Raw genomic sequence first — 26096 nt, forward strand, 5'->3', positions numbered from 1 at the left:
CGAGTTGAATTTTGTCTCACTTGCGTCTCCCGGTTTTCTGCTTCGACATTCTGCCATTTTATTGCCAGGTTTGCCACAAGAGTGGCACTTTCCTTGCCACGATGTTCTCCGCTTCTTTTGTTCAGGGACACTGGTATAGTCTGGTGTCTCGCAGTCATTGCGCTTGCCAAACGCATAGGCACGCAATTGTTGCTCCAGTTCGCTTCGTGTTTTGATGTTCGTTGTAAACAATAATCGCTGCAGTCGTTTATCTATTTGCGCAGCATGCGCTAACACGATCGATACGGCAATTTCTTCGCTGCTCACATTTTTCCACTTTGACAGTAAAGCCGTTACTTGTCTGCTGGCATACACAGACAAACACTCGCTTGGGCTTGGTTTACTGCTGAACATATTAAGCAATATGGCAGCTGACGTCTCTACACCTTCATATCTTTGGATAAACAGTTCTCGGAATTCCGGCCACTTTATTCCACTGTAACAGATTTGTGACAGTCACTGAGATGCTCCTCCTTCCAAAGAGTTGCTTAACGCCATGACGAGAGCGCTACCCTCCAACATGTTCTCTGCCATGATTATGTCAACAGTTTTACACCAAGCAGCAGCATCTGCGTTCGCAGTATCGGAACATAACTTTGGAAGCGTTACTTTTCTACTGGGTTGCGTCGCTGTTCTGGGAATCTGCATCGATTTAATTAATTCCCGAAAAGATTTGTTTTGCGCTTTCGAATGCACGCCATTGATCGTTCGATAAATTTTGGGACGAGACCGATCCCACTTCTGATATCGGAGAATACTGATTTTGCACTGGAGTGATTGGCTCTTCATCTCCTTCCATGATTTGTTTATATGTAATGGCACTTCGCACAGCAAGTCGCTTGCAATGTTCTTCATCTCGTAACTCGAAGCAGACTGACTCGCAAGCCATCTGTCTTTCTCCGCCAATTCTTCTATTTCACCACATCTATTTCATCATCCTTCTAACATTGTCTCTATTGCATCAGCCAAAGAACTGCAAGCGCCATGCTCATTTGAGCTTGTATCAAATGATGCTCTGTCCATTTAACATTATGTTACCTAACATACTGTCCGTTAACTTTCAAACTAAACATATCTAGATCTGTAATTCTTCGACATATATGTATGTGTAAGTATCTATACAGTTTAAAAGAGTTCGCTTATATTTTACGATTTGGCCGCTGTTGTATGTACTTTGTTACATTTCTGTCGTTTCGCGTTTGTCTGCTTTTTTGACACACTCCAGTGTATGCAACCTCTTCGTGTTATTTTACTCTAAATAACAAGGAAGTTGCACTCTATTAAAAACAAACGCGCGTAGATCCACTACACTCCATATATTTATATATATACATATATATACGAATCATATACATCCACATACGACACACACATACATACATACACGACACTTACACACATATACACTCCGTATATATTACATATACACTCCGTATATATTACATATACACTCCGTATATATTTCATATACACTCCATATATTCCATATACATATATATGTATATGTATATCCAAACTTTTTCCATATATGTATATGAACAGCAGAAACTTGTGATCCAACGAGTTTAATAAAGATTCACGCTGCTGTTTGTGTTTCATTTAACTTTTTGTTTTTGTTTCAACTCCGAAATAACAGCGATATTTCCGTCGGTTTTTTGTGTCGGCTTTGTTCACTATCCTGTGATAGCCGAAGTTCCTTTCCATTTTTTATGCTTGCTCTCGGCTGCCGAAGCGTAGTATGTCCAAAAGCCAAAAGAGTGAAAAGTCTCTAAACTTTCCTTAAAGCTTCCGACCACAGCTCGTCGCCTGTCGTCCTCTTCGCCCGCTCCTTCGGGATCCAAATCCTCCTGCCGCTCAACTCCGAGTCAAAGTTGATCGTCCGTCGCCGTCTGCTTATTTTGCAACTTCGGGTCAGAGGGCCTGCAGCCAAAGACGACAATGTACACACGTACGAGAACCGTCGTGACCGCCTGCAAGCCCTCTGGGACAGTGTAGAGGCCGCTTATGCCACGTGCGCTGATGCACTGCATCGAGACGGCGACCACGAAGGCATACAGGCCATGGAGGCCAAATATGACCACTGCTATGCAGTGTATGAGCGGTGCCTCGCCCGTGTAAAGGGGCAAATTACCCAAGTTTCCGAATCAACCAGGTGTGAAGCATCCGCTCCTCCTGTGTACTTCAGTGGCTGCCGGCTCCCTCCAGTCGACAATGAAGTATTCCGTGGGGACTCCGGTTGAGAAACTATTCCATCTCAATTCAAAAACCGCAGATGAGGCCAATGAGATCGTAGCCAAATATCCGCTGACGAACGATGGTTTCGCGTCGGCTTGGAGTGCTCTCTGCGAGCGATTCGAAAACAAGCGCTTGTTAATAACGAGCCAGTTAAAAATTCTCTTCAACCTGTCCACGGTTTCGCAAGAGTCTGGAGCAGCGATTAAGGAGCTGCATGGCACAATTCAGCGGTGCTTGACCGCTCTTGACCATTCAGACATTTCAGTCTCTAGTCCTTTCGCCGACTGCATCCTGGTTTTTCTTTGCTCATCCAAGCTCCCCAAACTTACACTCTCACTATGGGAGCAATCATTGGTGGACAAGTCCAAGATTCCCGCATGGCAGGACTTGAGCACGTTCCTCAACGAGCGTTATCGTACACTCGAGGTTGTTGATGACGTGAAGCAACCTTTCAACTCGCAGAACTCTATCGCTGGACCATCCCGTCCACAGCAGAGTTCAAAGCGAGTTAACTCTTTCAAGGCCCGAGTCACTCAGAGAGGAAAATCGTGTGACTCGTGCTCAAAAGAGAATCACCCTGTCCGGGTCTGTCCAAGCTTCCTTGAAATGTCGGTCAATGATCGGATGAGCTACATCAAACAGAAGAGCCTCTGCTTGAATTGTTTTGCAAGAGGTCACCAACTCCGAGAATGGCGGCACCGAGGGGGCGGCACCACACTCTTCTCCATCGGGGCGACAGTGCCCACAATGGTGCCTCTTCCTCTTCCACTTCAGCCACTCAACAACATACAGTCCACTCCGAATCAATCGGCAACAAATGTGCAAAATTACCTTGCCATTAACGCTCAGAACATCCTTCTCGGCACGGCGGTTGTCAATGTATGCAATCTAGGTACTAACTACACCGCACGAGCACTAATCGACTCGGGGTCCGAAGCGACTTTCATTTCTGAGCGTTTATTCCAGCGCATGAAGTTGCCATTCCAATCCGTGCAAGCCCAAGTATCTGGGCTGAATCATGCAATTGCGGCGCAACCGCAGAAATTATGCAGCTTCAGCATTGGTTGTCCAACGAAGCCAAGGCTCCATATCGAGACCTCAGCGTTCGTTATTCCACAACTGGCAGACAAGCTGCCATCATTCCGTGTACCGAAAGGTTTCCCTAAAGGATCTACCAGCGATTGAACTGGCAGATCCATACTTCTACAAAAGTGCTCAGATTGACATCTTAATTGGGGCGGATATCCTTCCGTCAGTCATCTTGAGCCGTGCCCGGCCAAACATTTGTGGCTCACTCCTGGGGCAAGAAACCGTGTTTGGTTGGATTCTCACCGGCCCTGTCTCCCAGAATGTGACGACAACTGTCTCTGCGTTTTCGACGAGAGTCGCTATCCAAGCAGACGATCAACACCACAGATTGAGCACCAAATTTTGGGAGGCGGAGGATATTCCGTCGAAGCTGGTTAGCTGCGAAGACACAACTTCACGCAGCAGATGTGGCAGATATCGGGCGACTCTTCCATTTCGGAAGTCAGACACCACTCCTAATTTTTATCTGCCTCATCATTCATTCAAACCAGATAGGCACCGACACAAAGACGAATAACCTCCTACTTCGTTTCTCTATTCGTCGTCCTGTGCCGTCCTATACTACATACTGTTCCATGTGTCATTGACAATGTAAAGAAGCTACTGAAATAATTATTTGTTCTTGTTTCATTCCATGTTGCATGCCCGTTCCCGTGCGGATGGGCGTCAAGTCTGCACCAGGCGGCCACAGCATCTTCTTTGCCCTGCTCAAGATGATTGCTGCCATTGGACCCAAGTACCAAAATTCATTTGGTGGAAGAAAAACCGGACCACCTTCCAAATGTTGCAATTCGTGGCCACCTTTACGCAACAATTCCAGTTGCTGTTCCGCAACCAGCACGGCCATGTTCCCGTTTGCCGTCCCCCCTCCGACCTGTCGATGGTGAAAACTTGGAGCAGTTCCGCAGCATTACGCTTACGGACGCTGGTTCCAGCCATCGATGGTGTCACTGGTGCTCGGCACTGATGTGTATCCTCACATCATTCAATCTGGCATCCTGCCGAGCATTAACGATTTGCCAATGGCCCAGAACTCCACATTGAGTTGGATTCTGTCCGGTCCATGTGGACAATAAATCCGTTTGCAACTCATTGTTGATGCCAGATGATGGCAGGCGTGACCACTCAAAACAGCTGACAGTGTGGTCGCGATCAATTGATATCGATAGTGACAAAGCTAGTATACTGTGCGTGTGACCTTGTCACACGCGCAGTCACACTGATCTAGTTTATCCTCATGTTGGTCACCCTGCCCTCTTTTAGTGATTTTCTATAACGTTTGTTCCTACTATTCGCTGACCTGCACAACAAGTGTATATTTTCAAGTGCAATAAAAGTAATTGCAAAGTTACAAATTCTACTAATTCAAAAGATAAAGTATTATTAATTATTCTGAAGACGCCCCCCTACACACATTGTATTGAGGGAGTTTTTCACTTTGGAAGGCACTGCTTTTTTTATATTTTTTTTTTATTAGTGAAACTGAGCATTTCTTTTTTTTCAGATGGTAATCCCGTTAAAACTGGTCTTTTTGAAGGCTAAATGCGGGAAAAATTTGTGAATTGCGGGAATTGTGAAAAGCGGGAATTCTTGCTTTTTTAGAAATTCTGTTGGATTTTCCCAACTTTTTTTGTGTTGTTAACACAAAAGTACAAAAAGAACAAAATATGGAAAAGTGGCAGATTTACGATAGTCACTTATAAACAATCCAGAAAATGTGTTGGCGTATCGATTGTTTTCTCGAAATACGCTAATTTCATCACTCGCTTAGTGTTTCCATTTCAATTTAAGTGGGCCAACAACAGCAACACAAACAAATTTTGGTCTTTAAAGATTCTGGTGAAAACCGGAGATTTTTTGAGTTGGCAACTGTGGCCATCCAAATATTGTGTTTGTCCTGGTCATACGCGATTTCTGGCTATTTGCCAGGTTAACCAATTTAAGGAATGCATTCTAAGCATAACTTAAAGTATTAATTTCAAGCAAAAGATATACTCTATTCATTTTTATTGTAATATAGAGAATCGGATTGTGACGGATGGGAAAATGCTGCGTCGACTATGAAGTGCCTATAAAATATCTGCAGATGATAGGCACTAATATGTCATATGCAAATGAGACAGACTAAGGAGATAACGATAAAATAATGCAAATCTTTATATTTTAAACAAAAATGAACTTAATAAATTGTCATTTTTGAAGACATTTTTTCTCTTTTTTTTGATACATTTGTTTTTAGCTTTTTTTGGATTTTTTAATAATTTTTTTTAGCTTTTTTCTCCATTCATTCCGTCAAAAACAGCTTTTTTGCTGATCAAAAGTTGGCAGCATTGCGCCAGTCAGAAGCAACTCAGTAGCCGATGTCCGTCGCTGGAGGGCGAGTCGTACCTCCTAAAAAAAAAGTCTTTAATTTTTTTTTTTTTTTTTTCAAGTGAATTATAACAAATTTGGGCACTGAATAAAATTTCGGCCTACAACAAATGCAAATAAAAATCAACGCAATTTAAATAAACAAATCAAAGTGGAAAATAATGAAACGAAAAATAGAAAACATAAAATAAACTATGTATTTAAGTGGAAATAAAAAGAAAAAATCTAAGTGAATCCAATTTAGCAAATTAAATTGGAAAAATTAAAACAAAAGCAAAAACTCCAAAGGAAAAAAAAACGATCAAGTGAATTAATCACGTCATCCTCTGACAAGGAATGGGACTCCAGGATTGGCTATGATTTTCTCAAGGAGTTTAGCGATTTTATGGCTAAACAGAAGAAAGAGGAAAACGAATCTCCAGCCAATAAGGAAGTGGCCAGCGATGGAAACCATAATGGAAACCAGAACAGTAAGGTGCCATATCAGAAAAATCTGACAAAGGCGCCAAGTTGTGAGTACATTGCTTCCCTGTTATCTTAAGCCGACTCGAACATGTCCAATGTACCTTACGGAGGCTCACACATGAGCAGCGGCACCCCAGAGCCAGAGCCTCTTGATCCGCCTACAGAGCCAATACAAAGCTGTTAAGAAATACCATTTCCCCACTATACAGCTACACACAAGCTCACACTCATGAAATAGCTGAAAAAAAAAGAAATATATTGAAAAAACAGCAACAGCGCTAACAGCTATCAATAACGCATACAGATCTTCACAAATTTCCCCTACATGCACACAAATACAGACACAAAACCTTTCTAAAAGAACAGTAGTGCATAGAAGATATTGCCGACAGACTTAACAAAGGCTCGCGAGTGGCAACTGTTAAGGCAAATTTGGCCACTCGCACTCGCGATGTAAGGCACACACATGACAAGGAGAGAACGACGGCAGCACAAACAGTAACAGAAACTGTAGTTGTGCAGAACGCTAGGGAAATTCCCCTCCATACATACACTCACACGCTCATGGCAACAAGACAGTAGCTAAAACTGTCACAACAATATGAGCGCCAATTTCTCCCGCAAAATGCGAAGCGAAGGCGAAAGACAAGACAAAACCAAAACGGATGCTGAAATAACAACAACTACTACAACAAATAGGACAACTGTTAATGACCAAACCAACAAGAGCCAGAAACTGCAATCAACAGAGATACTGCACAAACGTTAACAGAAAATGTTAATACAAATGTTAACTGCGAATACGACAGCACAGACAAAAACCAAAATAAATCGAACATGATCAGATCTTGGCTAACCAAGGTCCCACCACTGTTGTCACACGAGCTGCCATCAACGTCAAACACAATTGTACGAAACCCAAATTCACATATAACGCCAATAAAAAGAAAATGCACCGACATGTATGCCCCTGACATAGACAAATCTCACTTAGCCTTCCCAACTCCAGTTTTTCAAAGCCATTTTGCTACACAATTGCATATGGAAAAACGAAAAAGAAAATTGCAATTCTTACCCCCTCAGCAGCAAGATAGTCCACCAAAATTGAACAATTCACCCAAACAAACAATAGCACAAAATCAACAGCAACATCAACATCAACAGCAACATTTAACTGACCTACCAAAACTTGCATCTCAACATCGACAACAAAACGCAAATGTTGCCAAGCAAATACGCCCAATAACAACAACAACAGCAACAGATGAAACGACAAACCAGGCAAACATACCCCATCTAATACTGCCTATGGTGCCGTCATTCATGCCACTACTAGACAATCTAATGAAAAACCCATGTGTTGGTAAATTCCGTGCCAAAACTATGCCTGGCGATGGTGTCCGCATATTACACGAGGATATAAATACATACAAAGTCATAATGACAATTCTAAATGACAACGATACGCAGCTATTTACTCATCAGAGACGCAACGAAAAAGGCTTTCGTATTGTTATCCGCCAATTGCACCATAGCACACCAAATGACTGGCAGGCAGCCAGGCTCATTGAGGTGGGCTATAAAGCCAGGTTACCAGACGGTTTCGGTGGAAAGACAATTTATATCAAGTGACCCTGCCCAATGCCATAAATGCCATTCTTTGGGCACACTAAAAACTATTGCAGACGCCCCTTTGTCTGCATGAAATGTGCAGGTAATCACCCTTCAACTACCTGTACAATGTATAGAAGCGAAAGACCAACTTGTCGTAATCGTAAAGGCGTGCACATTAGCAGTTATCAGGGTTGCCCATCTTTCAAAGCGGCACGCGCAATGTTATCAATCAACAGGGTCAAACCAAAAAGGCCACACAAACGTCCATCCAACGACCAGCAGTTGGCCAGCAGACAGCAAACAAATTTAGAAACATTTAAATCACAAATTGATTCAGCATACAGATAACGAAATGCCCACCAGCCGGCAGCAAATAATGACAGAATCCTTTCGTACAGCGCTGTTGTACGAAATGATCGCCAAATCCTCCCTCCTGTTAACGCAAACACCAACTCAAATCATGACCATGTAAGCAGTCAGCACATGATCGTTTGGGTAGCTACAGCAGCTACAGCATCAGCAAAAAGAGCAACATATGAATTCACCAAATCACATTTTTGACAAGATAATGACAGCAAACTTAACTATGTTCAAGAAAATGAACGACAGAATTGACTCACTGTTCAACGTGTTTAACGCATTTCTCCACATGCAAGGAAAGGACAAGATAAGAAACAGTATAAGCAAAACAAATTCAAACCATGTTTACAATGGTGACTCGCAAATAAACGACTTTAATATGGACGTTGAGTGCGGATCAGCAAATGAGTAGTTCTATAATGTTTAATGACATAAATGACGCTGCATTTTATCCAAATCTAGACTCTGGCCCAGGCCCAATTCCAAGAGTGCTGCCAGATCCAGACAGCCAAAACAGTACTCCCCTCAAAATTGCCTTCTGGAATGTCTGTGGAGTTAAAAATAAAATGAACGAATTAGAATTATACATCAGACAAAACTCCATAGACATTATGATACTCACCGAAACGCGAGCGCCAGCTAATGACAGTGTGTTCGAACTGCCGGGATTTGTCACTTACTTTGCCGTCAATCCGAGCACACATCGCAAAGGAGGTGCTGTCATCATGATACGTTCTCGTATTAGCCACTCGGCACTGCAGCCAATTAACGAAGAAGCCATACAATGCGCACCCATTTTGCTGAAAACTGCAAGCAAAAAGGAGTCGTTAATAATAGCAGCAGCGTATTGCCCACGGGCGTTCAAATGGAATAAAGAGCACTTCACTAAATTACTAAAACATTCTGACAGCTTACCTGGCAATACAGCGGCCCGCTTCCTTCTGTGTGGCGACTGGAATGCGAAGCATGCGTGGTGGGGAAACCCACGTGCGTGTCAGAGGGGTAGGACATTGTACGAGGCTATCTATGGAAGCCACACACTATCCGCACGACAGAAGAAAGCGCCCGTCGGCCATTGACTTTGCCATCACCAGCGGCATTGATGGCAATTTCACACACATATCGTCCAGCGCTGAGCTTAGCTCTGACCATTTGCAGTTGAAAATCGAACTTTATGACAGCCTAAACGACAATTTGCGCTGTCACAGAGAAAATTCCAGGCTTCTGGCCAGAGGCGCTGATATCAGATGTTTCCAGTCTACGCTTGAGAACGTCATCCACTTGAACACTGAGATAAACGTGGCCATTGACATTGACGATGCTGTGAGTATATTATTGAAAAATATACAAGCAGCTGCAGATGCCGCATCTTCGAAAGTAAGACCACCGAATTTTGGCAACGGACAGCATAATCGCCAGAGGCAGAGACAAGAACATAACCTGGAATTGAATGACGAAATTAAAACACTGTTGAATGACAAAAAACGATGCAAACGGCACTTACTCTTGACCCACACTCCAGAGGCTAGACAATGCTATCGAGCTGCACAAAATCGACTGAAAAAAGCGCTGGAAAAAAGACGAAACAAGAACATTAATAAACTCTTTGAGAGCATAAACACGCAGGATCCATTTGCCATACAGAAGCTATGGAAACTGACCAATAAAATCAAAAAAGCAGCCACAACCAAATCACCCACTGAAATTCTCAACAAGAACTATTGACGCGGCTGGCAATGCTACTTACAAAATCACTTGGACGAAAACGACAGATGAGAAAGTTGAGGTATTTGTCTCCCAGCTGGAAGACAGATTTACACCAGCTCTCTCAAATACGGATGAAGAACGCATGGCCATCAGAGTGGATTGGTGGAAGCGACAGCAGACGGATGCTCAAGTCACTGCACTCACCCAAAACGAAGGCCAAACAGACTTATTGCTGGCCGGCAACTCACGGCGAGGCCATCCTAGGAGACTCGTCGCATCCTGCACGACGACCACTGTGCCACTGGAAGAATCTAGGCACTCAACGCGGAACCACCACGATTGCGGCCATGGCCATTGCACCTGTTGCGCACCAGAGCGCGCAATTCAACCCACCATAGACGCGAGGCGGCCAACAGACGAGCACCTTAAGGCCAAATCCAGATGCACATACACACCACAGCCACTAAAAAATAAATGAAGACAATCAGAAAATTATATTGCGTAAAATATATGCACTGATTGGCATTTACCTCTGCAAACACAAATTTTTCCGATATAAATTGGTGGAGGGAGTTTCCAACGAGGCGATGATCGCGTGGAGGCAACTATCCTGGATGCTCCTCGGCACCAGCTGAATTTTACCTGCAAAATTATATTTTTAATTTAAAATTTGTTACTTACTTTCCAAATTCACTTTGATATTGTCTCTGCTGCATTTAAATGTTATGTTCGTATAAGTCATAGGGTGACTCTATGTTTACATTGTAAAATAATTGAGTAAAATATTTGTACATTTCCGATTAATCGTTTGTAAGCCCGCGAAGGCAGCACTGTTTAAAAATATGTATTTGTGTTCCAACGTAAATGTAAATCAACAGTCCACTGTTAGCAAGTAAAATTTATATGTTGCTCTTAATAGTAATAGAAATTAAGTGGTCAGCACCAGTGATGCCAATTTGTCCTTTTTCCGGACAGATCTGTCCTGTTTTGAACGCTTCATCCGGAAAAAGTTGAAAATCATCCGCATACCTGAAATCTGTCCTATTTTTAGATTTTTCATCCGGAAATCTGTCCTTTTTTTTAAATCTAATATTAATTCTTTATTTTTCTAAAATAGATGCTTTCGCGCTCCAATTTAAATTTATTATCAGTATTATATGTAAAATATGTAAAATATGAAACAGGTGGCAACTTTTCACATATGCCATACTTATATCGACAGTTTGGTAAAAAAATTAATCGAAAAACTCTATTTACGGTTTACTTGCACTCTCTGTTTCGGTACTGAACACACAATTTCAAAATTTGTATTATTAAATTAAAAATGTAAAAAAAAAATGTAAAAGCAAAAGTTTCGGGACTGTTGGCTACTGCAGCCCGATTTTAAAGATTGGATTAGCCGACATAATTCAGACATTAACAAGGCTTATTTCAAATACCGCAAATGCAGTATTAACTGTAAAATTTACCTATTAAGAGTGCACATGACGACAAAAAAACATACGCAAAATACATCAAGTTTAGTGAAACAAAGTAAAATTTGTTTCGAGCTGGTCAAATCTTCAGAAACTTGTCGCCAAGAAGCTGCGATAGCTTTGTAACCACCTAAGTGAATTAGTAAAAAACACATTTTGACGCCAAGAAGGTTAAATTGCACAGAACCAAGTGCACTTACCTTATTAAAAATGTAACGTCTGACAGACACTCTGTGCCTGAAAAGTATCTCCAAATAATTGGCTCTATGGTTACTTATGAGGACAGCAATAATGACGAAGGAAAAATAATCGAAACTATTATCTTAATAATAAAAAATTAAATTACTTTAAACAAACTTTTTGTCCCTTTTTCTATCCTTTTTATAATATTTTCATCCTATTTTTCCTGTTTTTTTTTTCTCAATCTGTCCGTTTTTTTCGAAAAAATATTGGCATCACTGGTCAGCACACGACCAAGGCGCCATTCTTGTGGTTCTCTCTCTCTCTCTCTTATTCTCCTCTCTGATGATCACTGTTGTAGTGGCGCTGAAAGTGCCGACAAAGTTTTTCCCGTTTGCAAAATAAAACACTCGCGTTTTATCACAAATAATTAATATATTTTATTCTTTCGGGTTATTGTAATGAAACACACAAAGTTGGGGCTAGATTAAATGACCGCTGTTCAAGAAACGAAATTTGACACTGACCTAGCAGAATGCCGACGGCATTTCGCTGATCTAGTGCCGAGCCGCGCTCAGCGGTGGAGAGTTGTGGGAGAGAGAGAGAGAAGTTGAGAGCACTAGAACTTGAGTGCTTTCTTACGCTCGTGCGCATTGTTGGAGAACGAAAAGCTTTGAGTGCTTTTCGGTCGGCGGAGCGGAGAGTGTCCCACTCACCTACAATGCGCTCTCCTCTCTTCCACGCGTCCACTCCTTCCCAGTCAGCTAACGTCCAGTCATTCCTGGCAGTTAACACACAAGGTGTTCTGCTGAGCACAGCTGTTATTCACGTCTGCCATCTCGGCGTCCGCTATACAGCTCGGGCTCCGATCGATTCCGGATCAGAACCACCTTCCATTCAGAGAGATTGTTCAAGCGCTTGAGGATGCCATATACATCCGTGCAAGCCCACGTCTCTGGGATGACTCAGGCTGTGGCAGCCCAACCCCGCAAGTATTGCCAATTCTTAATTGGCTCCCCTGTCAGACCAGACTTGCAGATTGAGGCGTCGGCGTACGTCCTTCCCCAGTTAACGGGGAATCTGCCCTCATGCACCATCCCACAAGCGATCCTCGATAATCTGCCAAGCATCCAGCTGGCAGACTCCAAGTTCTTTGATAGTTCGCAGATTGATGTGCTCCCGTTCATTCTGCTCGGCGGCTCTCATCCTAACGTTTGTGGGACCCTCCTTGGTCAAGAGACCATTTTCGGTTGGATCCTGACTGGCACTGTGTCGGGATCCACATCTAAGTCCATTTCGGCTCGGCTGTTCGTCGAGCGAACTTCGACATTAGTTCCTCCCCAAATTTTGGGAGGTGGGGCCTAATTTCAACTCCACGACCGTGCGAACCTCAACTGGTCGCTATAAGGTCACGTTCCCATTTCGCGATCCTGGTGACATTGATCTGGATCACTAGAGGGCTACCGGTCTCGATCAGTTCCTGAGAAACGAGAACCGTTTAAAGAGAAACGACTCTCGGCAAATCAACTTGCGAGTGATGTTCGCGACCGGTACCCCCCTAGCTAGTGACATCATCGCCAATTATATGTACGTTGATGACGACCTAGCAACTGCTATAGATGAGCTTCGAACAGCGCTCGAGAGTGCTGGGTTCCCTTTGCGTAAGTGGACCTCGAACTCAAAAGATGTGCTGCAGAGAATCCCTTAGGAACACTTGCTCTGTGCAGACTTCCTCGAGATCTACGAAGCTAGTGTCGCAAAGACTCTAAGTATTCGATGGCGGGCCACGTCCGACGAGTTCTTTTTCGACACCGCCGAGATGGTGTCCAAACCATCTTTCACAAAAAGAGAAGTGCTGTCCGACCCAGCAGGTTGGCTTGCTCCTGTGGTCATTTGGGCCAAGATTTTCAGGGTGTTTGCGTATATGCGGAGGTTTCCAGAGACGCTCAGCTCTCAAGAGCTTGCAGAAGCTTAGGAGAAGCTGATAGTACAGGCTCAGAATCGGGTATACACGAAAGAGTGTGCTTCCCTCCGGTCCCATAATCGTTTAAACGGGTCAAGTGATATTCTGAGCTGGAATCCGTTCCTTGACAAGCAAGGGGTCCTGCGTTCCTGTGGACGCGTAAGAGCGTACACCTCCTTATCGTAAGACGAACGGCATCCCGTAATACTCCGGTCAACTGCGCCATTTCGCGTCTCCTGGTCTCTTTCACTCATCAAGTGTCCCTCCATGGAGGCAACCAATTGGTGATGCGGCTGATCCGAACCAAGTACTGGATTCACAAGCTAAAGAGTATGGTGAAGATTGGAGCATGCAAGACCTGCGTGATACATCGCCGCAAGCTCCAGTCGCAGTTGATGGGCGATCTTCCAATTGCTCGGTCGACTTTCTCGCGACCATTTACTAAAACCGGAGTAGACTTCGCCGGTTTCTTCAACGCCAAGAGCTACGTCGGACGGAGCTACAAGATTACGAAGGGTTATGTATGTGTCTTTGTGTGCTTCAGCATCAAGGCAATACATCTTGAAGCGACCACGGATCTGACAGCAGAGAAGTTCTTGGAAGCTTTTCCCGGTTCGTGGCACGGCGTGGGTGCCCTCTTCACATGTACTCTGACAACGGGAAAACGTTCGCCGGAGCCTCCTCAATTTTGTCCAAAGATCTTGCGGAGGGCACCCGCAATCTGATCCTCACCACTCACAGCCATCAAGGTCTTGCATGGCATTTCAACCCACCTGGTGCCCCTCACATGGGGGGTCTCTGGGAAGCAGGCGTCAAGAGTTTCAAGACGCATTTCTACAAAATGGTTTCCTTCGTTAAATATATGTACGTACGAGGAACTCTCAACCCTCCTGGCGAAGGGCAGGCAGCGTGCCTCAATTGGCGGCCTCTGTCTCCCATGTCAGAGGATGTAAGCGACTTGGTGGCCCTTAGTCCCGGTCATTTCCTGATCGGGGGTCCGCTACTCTCCATGGCGGAGCCAGAATCCTGGGAGGATGTGGAGTCCATCCGCAATCGCTGGCATCGGCTCAAGGCTCTCCATCAGCATTTCTGTGTGCGATGGAAGAATGAGTATTTGAAGGAGTTGCATAAGCGGAATAAGTGGCAGTCACCCTCACGCGACCTCCAAATCGGTGACATGGTGATCATCAGAGAGGAGAATATCCCACCACAAGAATGGCGCTTTGGTCGTGTGCTGACCAATTGCCCGGGCGCAAACGAAAGGGTCCGCGTGGTGGACATATAGTATCGTGGTGTTTTTCGTCGACCAGTTGTAAAGCTGATCCTCCTTCCAACGGGACCCACGCTCAGAACCTCCCACTCTTCTCTCTACTGCCATCCACTATCCTATGGTTTCTCATCCGGCTTATGCAACTCATACCGCGCCATTTTCATTTCATTTCCACTGTTTTTTTTTTTTTTTTTTTTTTTAAATTATCTCAAGGGTGAGATAATAAGAGTTTTACAATAAATGACTATAAGTTTGATTAACTTTGATATTTTCTTAATGTTAATGAAAAGTTATTAAGATAATGGATTAGAAAAGTGTTGATTCAAAGTTTTAAAATAAATGTGAGAATTAAGATAATAATTGAAATTAATAAATAATACAAAATTTAACTAAGTTACTTTAGTGCTTAATAATTTATAAGAATTTTTTTTTGGCATATGAATTTATTATAATAAGTAATAATAATAAGTAATAAGTAATTCATATACAGTGGATCACAGCTTATTTCAACCACCACCAACCGACAACTTTGAGTTAGTATACTGGCCAAACTAAAAGAAGTATTAACTTTATTTAAACGCAGGATTATAGCTTAACGTTTTAAAATACAAGATATTTTTTCATTTATCCTCCAATTTTTTGTTTAGTATATAAAATTATTGTAAAACAAAAAAATGCCAAAAAAAAGTACCACAGCTTATTTCAACCAGCTGAAAATAACTAAATATAAATATGTTGAACTGTGTATTTAGAATTTGGTATGACCTCCTTCTTGGTTAATAGCTCATTCCAGACAGTTTGGAATAGATTCCACCAATTTTTTTGTGATATAGGGGCTAATTTTGTCCCATTCTTCCACTAAAGCCGTTTTAAGGTTAGATTTGTTGGAAATTGGCTTTTTTCCGATGTTCTGGTCCAAAATGGCCCAAACATTTTTTACAACATTTATGTCAGGTTACTGAGCTGATGGTTTCATGACATGACGACAGCTGCACATTAGCCAATCTTGCCCAATTCCTGCCTTAAGCCTAGGGTCATGTATGGCTTAAACTGAACGTCAATGACACTGCCTTAAACGAGTTGTGAACTGGTTTCAACCAAGCTGAACCGCAAACATCATTCTTAATTCAGTTCTACCAAATACTCACCCCCTCGTATAACAAAAAAAACACCAACAAAAAGATGTATGTATGAGCATTTTTAAATTAAAGAATGTTTACAGTTTGCGATAAAATTCTCAACGTCAGCTTTGTGGTCAAATACATATTGAATGTGGTGGCGCTAAAAATCCCGACATTGGAGTGGTGCCGTCAACGTCATGGCGGGGCTAGGCACGGGCCTGTTGACCTGGGTCGAGATTGGTAGTCTTCTTTGGGAGGGTGGCATTTGGTCGCGTCGGCCCCTGGGTTGGCGCGCCATCCGCCACTTGGAACGCGGCTCCGGCATGTGCTGCATGGTGTGATGGTCCTCGCCACAATACCTCCACCACCTGTCTACCGCTGCGGCAAGTGCCCCGGAGTGCTGATGAGCCAAGCAGTTGGGACAGTACTTATTGACAAGTACTGCCCGGAGCCGCTTCTCTGGCGTCAGCTGGGCAAAACGTGGACACTTGCGCAGTGCGTGGACACCGCGGACACCCTACAGCGGAACGAGTTTGTACCGGGAGGCACATTCCCACCCCGATGGGATTTGACCCGGAGAGGCACGTAAACCCCACGCGGAGTAACCGGTGTCACCGGTACAGGAGAGGGCTCCGTCTCCATCGGTGCGACTTGTCTCGGCGGAGAGACGGCTGTCGGAGGCGAAATGGGGCGCGCTGGTGAGAAAAGACTTCTCAAGCACCATTGTGAACTGTAATGGGATGAAAAAGAAGAATAAGAGAAGAGAATAAAAAGGAAAAACAAAAGGAAGAGCTTTGGTCACACTCTTCATGTTCAATTCGAAACCCGAAAGTTGAGAAAAATGAGCTCCGCGAAATCTTATTATGAATTAAATGAAAAAACCGGAAAGTACACTTTATGTTCTAAAATTATTCAAACTAGTGGAAATAGTTCAAATTTATTGTCGCACCTGAAAAATAAGCACCAGGATGCATACACAAAATATACATATAAGCAAGGTTTTTGATTTTCCATTTTAAAATATACATACACACACTCACAGTGATGTTGTGTTTTGGCGCTAACGCCAATGCTAACATACATATGTACGAACTTGGCTCAATTTTTTAGAAGCTGTGTTTTTTATGTATCTAATATATAAAATTATTTTATTAGAGCTGCTCAAAAACAGAAGAAGATTTGATGCAACCAACTAATTTTAAATCGTTAATGAATGCTGTAAATTTCAAGGGTGTGATATTTGTTATTCGTCAATGCAATGGTTAGTTAATTGTTGCTACATGTTCAGACAAAGTTACTGAATCTTTGATATATAACATATGATTTGCAAATATAATTTGCCTGTGCGTTGCTCACAATCCCAAAGCTCGGACAGCCTCTCTGAAAACCAGTTCCACTTCCACACATTTCAAAGTTGGCACTACGCTACCTGATAACACTAGGTAGCTCAGTATCCTCAGAAAGAATGGATTTGGCTATAAAATGTGTAGTGTGTGACTCACGCAGCCGTATGACTGATTGACACGTAACCAACGTATCTTTTTAAAGTCACTGGCCAAACAATACTGGAAATAAATTGAACTTTATCCAACGTAAACTTACATATTACAAATTAAATGTGTTCCATTGCTTTACTTACTCGATGTATCGATATTTTTTCTTGATATTTAAAAAAATTATTTTGATATTTTTCAAAAATGAAAACATTGATACAATATTTTTTTATCATGCAACCCTAATAATCTTTGTATTACATTCTAGAACCACTTGACAATTGCCATAAGCAAATTGGAAAAGTTTGATGTTTAGGCATTTCATTTATGTAAACAAACTTACAATTATGCCACACAAATTTGTCATTGAAGTATGAAAGAAAATTTAGGACTGATCATGAAAAGACCTAAAAAGAATGAGCGATCATACTTTTATTATTATTAAATGAGGAACATTTTTTTAAATCATTAAGTTTAAAACTTCCTAATGAAGCGTTAGCTCTTCTTATGGATCAAACGAAATTTCACTCTATCGAAAGGGGATCTGTGCTTGCGGGGCGGTACGCTTCCCTGTAGTACGGAGCACTTGTTCGTATGTGATGAAATAAGTACTTACCAGCAGTCCACCCTGAGATGTCTGCAAATGAACACGAAACAATATTGGGCCAGCTGAGGACCAGTTGAGAAAAGCCTTGCAGCTAAAAAAACGATATTTTAAAAACTCAAGCTGTCTTCAAGTAATAAAGAATCTGACTTATTAGAATAAAGAAAATTTGATTAAATAACTCTAATTGTAATTGTACATGTTTTTTAATTTATAATGGCCGACCCTTCCATGGTCCATGGTTCCATGGTCTCCCATGTAAGTACCTTCTTTAACGGCCGTTCCGTGGCGTCCCTTGAAAGAACTCACCTTACCGGCCGTTCAATGGGGTCCAATGGTATGTACAATAATAACAACATCAGTTGTGATTCCTGATGACACCTGCTCGTGTCTTAGATGTTTACAGTTAAATAGCGGCTTCATAATGACTGCGATGACTCTGCTGGTAGTGTGCAGGCCGATCATGTTGTGGTGTGTGGGTTCAAGTCCCGGTCGGGAATACATTCATATGTACTGTTAAAAATATCAATGTACGCATATAAGTATAGATAACTATCGATAACTAATATTAGCAGTACATTAACATTAAAATCTGAGCTGCACACAATTATGAAAACTAACAAGTTAGTAATAATAGTGAAGTAATTATATCCTTTAAATATGGGATTGCGACTGCTTTACAAATCAACTGATTTAATTCAAAAGTGTCTTCAGAAGATAAAGGTTCGGCATCTACTAGGTAAATACCCATGCAGTCTAGTGGAATTTGGAAAACCATTTTTACATTTACGGTTTCAAGGGGTGTCATTTTTGTCAAATACTGTTTAATATTTCCTATTTTTGAAGTCCTCGTCGGCAATTAAGTCTTTACTCTTTGTTACCCATGGCCAATCGATACCTCCAGTTCTGCAGGGTATTGTTTGAGGGCAAGTGAAATCGGGGCAGAAACGTTGCGCATGTGAGCAAGCTAAATGCAAAGTATGTGTATGCTCTAAGCACAACGATTAAAGCAATGTTTAAAAAAATTTAGCTAGTTTCATTTCATGTTTCTGCTTCTGAAAAAATCAGTAGTCGCAGTCGACTGCTTTGCTGCTTTCGCGAAGCAACGCAAGTCGAAGGAGCAGCAACTGCTCGACTTATGCAAGTCGCCAGCAGCAGTAGTCGCGGTTTGAAAATTATTGATTTTTCTTTGCTGCTGCCCCCTGTATTCTGATAAATCAAACAGTTTGACAATTTGTTTTTTTTTTTCCAATTCATTTTTATCATAAAAAAAAATATTCAAAATAAACTTCCAAAATCTTCGTCATCTTGAAAAAGTGATAAGTTGTCAATCGCTGAGTCCAAAATGCTTGGATTCAATTTGAGCAGCAGTATATTCTCTAGTACTTCCTGACTTAGTCGATTTCGATAGTCAGTAAGTACAAGCCTTAACGTCGAAAATGCTCGTTCAATCGTCACCTGTTAGAAAACATTTGTATTTATGAATCTGTAAACATTAATTTATTAAAACATTTTATATATGTACCTGAGTTAGTGGTACAGCAAAGCAAACATTACTTAGTGCATATATGTAGTAGCTCTTGGTCAGTGCACTGATTTCCTTTCCAAAATGTGAGAACGTCTGCATCGATTCTTTGGAAAGGAAGTTGAAGATTCTCAATCTTTGAGTAGATGTCGAATGTACTACTGACTTCCGTTTGGATCCCATGCTCTAAGTAAGCGTTTAATAATTCATTTTCTTATAACATAACTGTTAAGTAGAATTTGTCATTTATTCTGTCCAATATCGATTTTAAATGATTCACTGCATCATTTTTTTATTGTGGTGTAAGTGTATGTTGGAAACGAGGATCCAAAAGTAAACACGAAATGAGATATTTATTATTTAATAATATTTTCGATCGCCTTTCTATAGAGCTCAACATTTTTTCGCCAATCGTTCTTGTCATATCGTGAGTTGCATCATTTACAATTTTTTCTGTGCAAATTTTTAATTTAAGCAATTGGGCGTAAAAATTCCCATAATGCAGTTGCTCTTCTTGAAATGTTTTTATTGTTTTCTGCAATGCACTATGGTCCGGATTCCCGATTTGGTGGCATTAAATCGAATATTGCATCTATCTAGCTGAAACTTGGCATTGTAATGTGCAACGATATATATACAACGATATGAAGTCCTCGTCGGTTACACTATTTATTTTTTTGCTGACCTGTATGCATTTTGAACATCCATGCGAAGATGTATGTCCGGGAGTCCCACTGATGTAAGCCCTAGCTGGGGCATCACAAACAATAGCCCTTAATTTTAATTGTATATTTCTTTATTCTGTGTCGATTCCATTTTGAAGAAGATATTTTAGCTCACAAGTAAATTGGCTTAGAAATTCGTCAAGACTATTGGGCTTAGATTTTCCCAAAAATATTCCAACAGGGACAACAGAGAATTTTTAATATTTGTTACTTGTTAATTGGCCATAGTTGCGAATTTGAACTTTTAAATAGAGGAATTCCATCAATGTTTATGTCAATAGTTATGTCGTCAGTAAAATTAATTAAATTCAAAAGCTTAGCAATCTGAGTTTTAATGCCAATGTGCAAATAACGGCCACCACTCATTTGCATTATTTTATTTGGAGCCCTGTATTTGTAAAATGGACCGACATCTAAACTATTTTTTTTTAGTATTCGAACTAAATCAATTGCACAGCCACGTGTTGGCCTATGCTTTAGTTATTGTTACCGTTGTTTCTTTTCGTCTTTAGTTCATTGTCAATATTGTCTTCATAAATTATTTCCTCCAAAAAATTCACTTCACTGTCATTATTTCCATAATTTCCATAATGCGTTCACTATACATTATGCACTGCTAACTGCTTGCCGTACTTTTATTAACTGCTTATTTAATATTTACAATTAAAACGTATAACACACATAACATTTTTTAAGTCACTCACCTATTAGAGTTGCTATTGCTCCGATTTCCACTTCTCAACTGAAATGCTTGCAAAAATTTTTTCAACCAGCAAACACAGCTGTGTTTGAACAAAAGAGCAGCACAAAATAAAACAAACGGTTCTTTCGGGACAATTGCTTTTGTAAGCAGTGCGTGGTAAGCACTTACTCATGGCCAGGGTTTAGTTTCCGGTACTAGCTCGTCAGCTTTGGGGGTGGTGCTCTTGCTTGCACAGATTCCGAATATCGCCGCTCATTATTATTGCTTGGGCGCGTTGCGTTACAAATGCTAGATATCTAACCGAAAGAGATAGTCATCCAAGTTTGGTTCAAATAGATCGAAAGAGAAGACGATGAGAAAGGAAATTTAAGGAGAGCGGGAAATATGAAAAAAAAGAGACAACGAAAGTCTTGGATAAGCTACCACTGATGGCTCGTGGTAGTGAATTCCGCACCTTATCGTTGATCACAGCAACAGAATCCCTGGTGATCCCTTCTCACACAAAAAAAATGAATTATATATAATACAATTTAATTAATAGGCTAAGGCATGAGGAAATAATAAATAAAGAGGAGTAAATATTTATTGGAAATAATTTTTTTTTATTTGTTTTTGTTATTGTGTTTCTTTTATCTACTTTTCCTTTTTCTTGGTTTACTTTTTTTTTAATAACAACCTTTAACTTATTATTTTTTTATAGCCGCTACCCATAGGGTAGAAGGGTATTATAACTTTGTGCCGGCAGGAAATGTATGTAACAGGTAGAACGAGGCATCTCCGACCATATAAAGTATATATATTCTTGATCAGCGTCAACGGCCGAGACGATCTAGCCATGTCCGTTAGTCCGTCTGTCCGTCCGTCCGTATGAAACACTGGATCTCAGAGACTATAAGAGATAGAGCTAGAGATATTTTCGATAGCATTTGTTATGTTTGCACGCAGATCAAGTTTTTTTCAAATTTTTGCCACGCCAACTTCCACCCTCGCAAATCAAAAAAAAACGAATAACAAGCGTAATTTTAAAGCTAGAGTTTTGGTATGTACAATAACTATTATAGTAATTATGATTCCTGAAAATTTGGTTGCGATCAGATAAAAATTGTGGAAGTTATTAAAGAAATACTTTTGTATGGGAAAAACGCCTGCTTACTAGGGCTCTTAGTTGCTTTGGCCGACAATCTGGTATATTGTGCCGTCCATGGTATATTTTGAATGTATATATATCGATATACCATTTGGTATATTTTTAGTATTTTTGTAGTAATTACGGTATATTTTCAAAATAATGCCGCAGTATTTTGCTTTTATTCAAAATGGGTAGCGGGCATCTCACAGTCGAGTGGGCTCGACTTTCTTACTTGTTTTTTTAAGTTATTAATATGCGGAACAGACAAGTCCAATATTGGATAATTGCTACCCTCCAGCTTTTTGGAGCAACATTCAAAGGCAGCAAAAAGGTTCACCATTCCGCTAATATTAATTAAATTTGTCGGAGAGTAAGTAATGCAGATTCGACACACTGACGTCACTGCGCAGCTGTGCGTGCGTCTCGGCACATTCTCGCTACGTAGTTTTTGGTGCACTTTGACATTTTGGCAACTGCGCAGTTGTGAGTGCACATTGGCACATTGTTACTGCGCAGTTGTGAGTGCGTGTCGGCATATCGACACTGCGTTGTTGTGTGTATGCGTGTTAATATTGCATCATCCTTTCTGTGTGTTGTGATTGGTTGTCTGCATTTTGTAGTTTTAAGAAAAGTCGTTAATGCGGGGCGACAGCGTGTCGCCGCTGTCGCCGAGTGTGGTTCGATGGCTCAGGCGTAGACAGTGAGACGATCGAGAGGGCAGTGTGCTCTAGAATTCGCCTGTGAAAGCATCGGAACGCGCTTCGCTGAAAATGGACAATCAAGCTACGGCAGATCAAACTTCGACATCAGAAGTGGGATTCGGCCCTGAACAATCTACTGCAAGGGATGTCTTCGCGTTGCTAGAGCAGCAAAACAGAAATTTTTTGGCATTGCTTAAGGGGCTACAGACGCCGGCGAGCGAGGTGCAACCTAGTAGCGAGATCTGCTTGCCAAAATACAATCCGGACATTGCGGGTGTAGACGCCACGCAGTGGGCCGCTACAGTCGATATAATTTTACGAACAAAACCGTTGAGTGACAGCGCGCTAATATTAGTGTTGAGTAAAGCCTTGGAAGGCTCATCGGCCCAGTGGTTATCACAAATTTGTTACCCAGGAATAACCTGGCCACAGTTCCGGCAATTATTTGAGCAGCGTTACGAAACATCGGAGACGCCAGCCGCTGTCATTTCGAATCTACTTAGCAGCCGTCCAAGCAATGGTGAAAGCTTGCCCGTTTATGCGAGTCGCTGCGTGACGTCACTATGTACAAAACTCCGAAATTTGAGTTCAGAACAAATTGCCATCGCGTTGGTTCTGGGACACATGGGTAATTTCGACCGACGTTTGCAGCGGACGCTACATACAACGCATATAACTAGTCGACGAGAACTGCAAGCGGAGTTGCAAGCGTTCTCGGCACTGAGAGAACGTCCTGTCATGTCAAATGGGGAACCAGAGGCCAAGCGTGCTAGAACCATGGAAATCAAATGCTACCAATGTGGAAAACCTGGCCATAAGAAACAAGACTGCAAATCTGGAAAGAGTACTCAGGCTCCGGCAACTGCGAGGGAGTGGCGTGCAGGGCAGCCTCGACTTGGAAGGGCTAATGTGATATGCTACAGATGTCAGGAGCCAGGACACATTGCCACAAATTGCCCGAATAAAAAGCAGAGTACCGGATCGGGAACGAAATCGGAAAAAAGAGTGGAGCTGTGCGCTGTAGGGGAGCCTCAATCGAGTATGCTGGTAAATGGTGAGAAATTTCCAATTACATTTGACTCGGGAGCCGAGTGCTCATTAGTTAAAGAAAGCATATCTAATAAGATAGTTGGTAAGAGGATTCATAATGTTATCTCGTTAAAGGGAATAGGTAATGCCAATATTTGTAGTACTGTACAAATTGAATCAAACATCATGATTGACGGTAACTCGTTGGTTGTTTTGTTCCATGTAGTGCCAGATGAATGCATGAAGAATAATATTGTAATTGGCAGAGAGATATTGGCTCAAGGGTTCTTAGTGGAAGTTGCGTACGATAATTTTAAGATTGTCCAAAGTAAAGTTGTAAACATTTGCGAAACCTATCAACCCACTAATTTCGATGCCATTGAAACTGAAATGCTTGGAAAAGAAAAAGAAATTTTAATATAATTATTGAAACAATACTCAAAATCTTTTATTGAAGGCACTCCGCAAACGCGGGTGGATACTGGGGAAATGCATATTCGTTTGATTGAACCAACTAAGACCGTGCAAAGGCGACCATACAGATTTAGTCCAAGCGAAAGGGAGTTAGTACGTGCTAAAATTAAAGAATTAATCGAGTATAAAGTTATCAGACCTAGTAGTTCACCATTTGCTAGTCCTGCATTATTAGTAAAGAAGAAAAATGGTTCAGCAAGACTTTGTGTTGATTATAGAGAATTGAATAAAAATACTGTAGCTGATAAGTTCCCATTACCGTTGATATCAGAACAAATAGCTAGACTTAGGGGAGCTAAATATTTTACTTCTCTTGATATGGCTAGCGGGTACTACCAGATTGCAATGCACCCTGAATCGATTGAGTATACTGCTTTTGTTACTCCTGATGGGCAGTATGAATTTCTTTCAATGCCTTTCGGATTAAAGAACGCACCCTCAGTTTTTCAAAGAGCTGTATTGAAAGCACTTGGAAGCCTTGCTCATACGTTTGTAATTGTTTATATGGACGATATATTAATTGTTTCAGAAACTAAGGAAGAAGCGTATGAGCGATTGCAACAGGTATTAAGCGTTCTGGTGAAGGCTGGGTTCTCTTTTAACATTTCGAAGTGCTTTTTCTTAAGCTCTACAATTCGCTACCTTGGCTATGAGATAACAGCGGGGAGATACGCCCAAACTTAAGCAAGATAGAATCTCTTGTGGCGTTGCCTCCACCAAAGTCAGTTGCTTCTTTAAGACAGTTTATTGGATTAGCGTCATATTTTCGTCAATTTATTCCGGGGTTTTCTCAACTGATGAAGCCTTTATATTTTCTCACGTCCGAAAAAAATAGTTTTGAATGGCAAACACAGCATGAGGAAATTCGCAGTAAAATAATCGGCGTATTAACAAACAAGCCTGTTTTGATTATTTTTGACCCTCAGTTTCCGATAGAACTGCATACCGACGCCAGCTCGATTGGCTATGGTGCTATTCTTTTACACCGAATAAATTCAAAGCCTCATATGGTTGAATATTATAGTAGAGCAACTAGCTCCTGTGAGTCCAGATACACATCCTACGAGTTGGAAACCCTGGCTGTCGTAAATGCAGTAAAACATTTTCGTCTCTATTTGCATGGGAGAAAATTCGTGATTTTTACTGATTGTAATTTAATCAAATCTTCGCGTAATAAAGTCGAGTTGTCACCTAGGGTTTATCGTTGGTGGGAGTTTCTACAAACATTTGAATTCGAAATTGAATATAGAGAAGGTAAACGCATGGCACATGTAGACTTTTATCTAGGAATCCGGTGTGTCAAAAGTCAGTATCAAGAAAAACAGAAGAGAAACGAATTGACTTAACAGAAATATCAGAAAACTGGATTTTGGTGGAACAACAAAAGGATCCAGAAATATTAGAAATCGTAACTAAGTTGAAGAATGACGATTTACCATTGGCGTTAGTTACCACTTATGAAATTAGATCAAATGTTTTGTATAGAAAGATCCAGAGAAATTCAAAAACTCGTTGTTTACCTGTAGTTCCTCGTGCGTTCCGTTGGTCAGTTATAAATCAGGTACATGAGTCTATCATGCATATAGGTTGGCAGAAAACGCTGGACAAAGTATACGATCATTACTGGTTTTCTGGCATGACAAAATATGTTCGAAGATTTGTGGAGAACTGTATTACATGCAGAGTTTCTAAGGGTACGTCAGGAAAACCTCAAATTGAATTACACCCAATTCCAAAAATTAGCATTCCTTGGCACACCGTTCACATAGACATATCGGGAAAATTGAGCGGAAAAAGTGATCGTAAAGAATATATCATTGTACAA

General features: G+C 41.4%; 2 protein-coding genes across 5 annotated transcripts; one reads left to right on the plus strand and one right to left on the minus strand.

The window, feature by feature from the left end:
• Positions 1 to 8590: 8590 nt before the first annotated feature.
• Positions 8591 to 9812, minus strand: LOC133838221 (uncharacterized). 2 transcript variants are annotated; one of them, XM_062269244.1, is made up of 4 exons: positions 9677 to 9812; positions 9088 to 9612; positions 8853 to 8979; positions 8591 to 8719 (listed from the first exon to the last, which is right to left on the minus strand). In XM_062269244.1, the coding sequence occupies exons 2-4, from the start codon at positions 9138 to 9140 to the stop codon at positions 8621 to 8623; spliced, it is 279 nt and encodes a 92-aa protein (XP_062125228.1). In that variant the 5' UTR covers positions 9141 to 9612; positions 9677 to 9812; the 3' UTR covers positions 8591 to 8620. The 2 variants fall into 2 exon arrangements, with proteins under 2 accessions (XP_062125228.1, XP_062125227.1); XM_062269243.1 differs by having other exon boundaries at positions 8593 to 8719; positions 8795 to 8979.
• Positions 9813 to 22517: 12705 nt separating this feature from the next.
• On the plus strand, positions 22518 to 25869 carry LOC133837495 (uncharacterized). 3 transcript variants are annotated; one of them, XM_062268276.1, is made up of 3 exons: positions 22518 to 23939; positions 24024 to 25679; positions 25739 to 25869. In XM_062268276.1, the coding sequence occupies exons 1-2, from the start codon at positions 22838 to 22840 to the stop codon at positions 24218 to 24220; spliced, it is 1299 nt and encodes a 432-aa protein (XP_062124260.1). In that variant the 5' UTR covers positions 22518 to 22837; the 3' UTR covers positions 24221 to 25679; positions 25739 to 25869. The 3 variants fall into 3 exon arrangements, with proteins under 3 accessions (XP_062124260.1, XP_062124257.1, XP_062124259.1); XM_062268273.1 differs by having other exon boundaries at positions 22518 to 25679; XM_062268275.1 differs by having other exon boundaries at positions 22518 to 25679; positions 25757 to 25869.
• The last annotated feature ends 227 nt before the right edge of the window (positions 25870 to 26096 follow it).

This window comes from Drosophila sulfurigaster, chromosome 2R, assembly GCF_023558435.1.
Source record: "Drosophila sulfurigaster albostrigata strain 15112-1811.04 chromosome 2R, ASM2355843v2, whole genome shotgun sequence".
Classification (NCBI taxonomy): Eukaryota; Metazoa; Arthropoda; class Insecta; order Diptera; family Drosophilidae; genus Drosophila; species Drosophila sulfurigaster.

Bases quoted from the DNA above. Each gene is read 5' to 3' on its own strand.
- LOC133838221 (XM_062269243.1), bottom strand. From the start codon at position 9,140: ATGCTTCGCATTCCAGTCGCCACACAGAAGGAAGCGGGCCGCTGTATT. The intron at 8,980-9,087 runs GTAAGCTGTCAG...TTTTGCTTGCAG, and splicing joins GCGGGCCGCTGTATTGCCAG to TTTTCAGCAAAATGGGTGCG. The intron at 8,720-8,794 runs GTGAGTATCATA...TTAACTCCACAG, and splicing joins TAGCTGGCGCTCGCGTTTCG to ACATTCCAGAAGGCAATTTT.
- LOC133837495 (XM_062268273.1), top strand. From the start codon at position 22,838: ATGGACAATCAAGCTACGGCAGATCAAACTTCGACATCAGAAGTGGGA.